General features: G+C 67.2%; 1 protein-coding gene across 1 annotated transcript in view; it reads right to left on the reverse strand.

The window, feature by feature from the left end:
* The window catches only part of TMEM72 (transmembrane protein 72), a gene marked incomplete at its 5' end in the record, with an annotated part of 2181 nt that continues 1650 nt past the window's right edge, over positions 1 to 531 (reverse strand). Inside the window, one exon of the mRNA XM_026662579.1 lies at positions 1 to 464. Coding sequence (XP_026518364.1) covers positions 1 to 464 — 464 coding nt within the window. The remainder of the gene's footprint in view (positions 465 to 531) is intronic.

A 531-nucleotide genomic window follows, 5' to 3' on the forward strand; every position in this document is an offset into this window, starting at 1 on the left:
TCAGAACAGGCCTGTGGCACTGAGGGGCGTGACGAGGAGCGGGGTCTCCGTGGGCCCGAGGATTGGGGCTGTGTCGGACGTGGTTTCCTCGGCCTCGCTCTCCGCCTCGTCTGGGCTCTCGCTGATGGAGGGGATGATCCTCACCAGCTTCTCCTGGAAGTGCACCTGCTTGCCTGGGGCCAGGGTGGGCGGGGCTGGGGCGGGCTCGGCCGGCCAGCCAGCGCCCTTGTCCTTGCTGCCCTTCAGAATGCTCTTCATGTGGCCGAGCAGGGAGGCGTGCTGCTCTCGGCGCCCCCCGGGGAAGGTGAAGGTCTGCTCGGTGTCGCCACTGTCCGTGGAGGTGGCAGCCGTGGCACAGGGGTCCACATACTGCTCCAGTGGCCCCCGTGCCTCCCGGCGCACCGGGCTCTTCTTCCGCTTGCTCAGCAGGAAGTAGGCCAAGCCGGTCAGAACCAGCATGGAGCCTGGGAAAAGGCACCGGAGAGGAGACGAGACATGGCAAAGAGCTGGGGAGGGGTCGCCAGGAAAACC

The sequence above is a fragment of the Terrapene carolina genome, unplaced genomic scaffold (genome assembly GCF_002925995.2).
Source record: "Terrapene carolina triunguis isolate 2854851 unplaced genomic scaffold, T_m_triunguis-2.0 Scaffold28592, whole genome shotgun sequence".
In the NCBI taxonomy this organism is placed as follows: domain Eukaryota; kingdom Metazoa; phylum Chordata; order Testudines; family Emydidae; genus Terrapene; species Terrapene triunguis.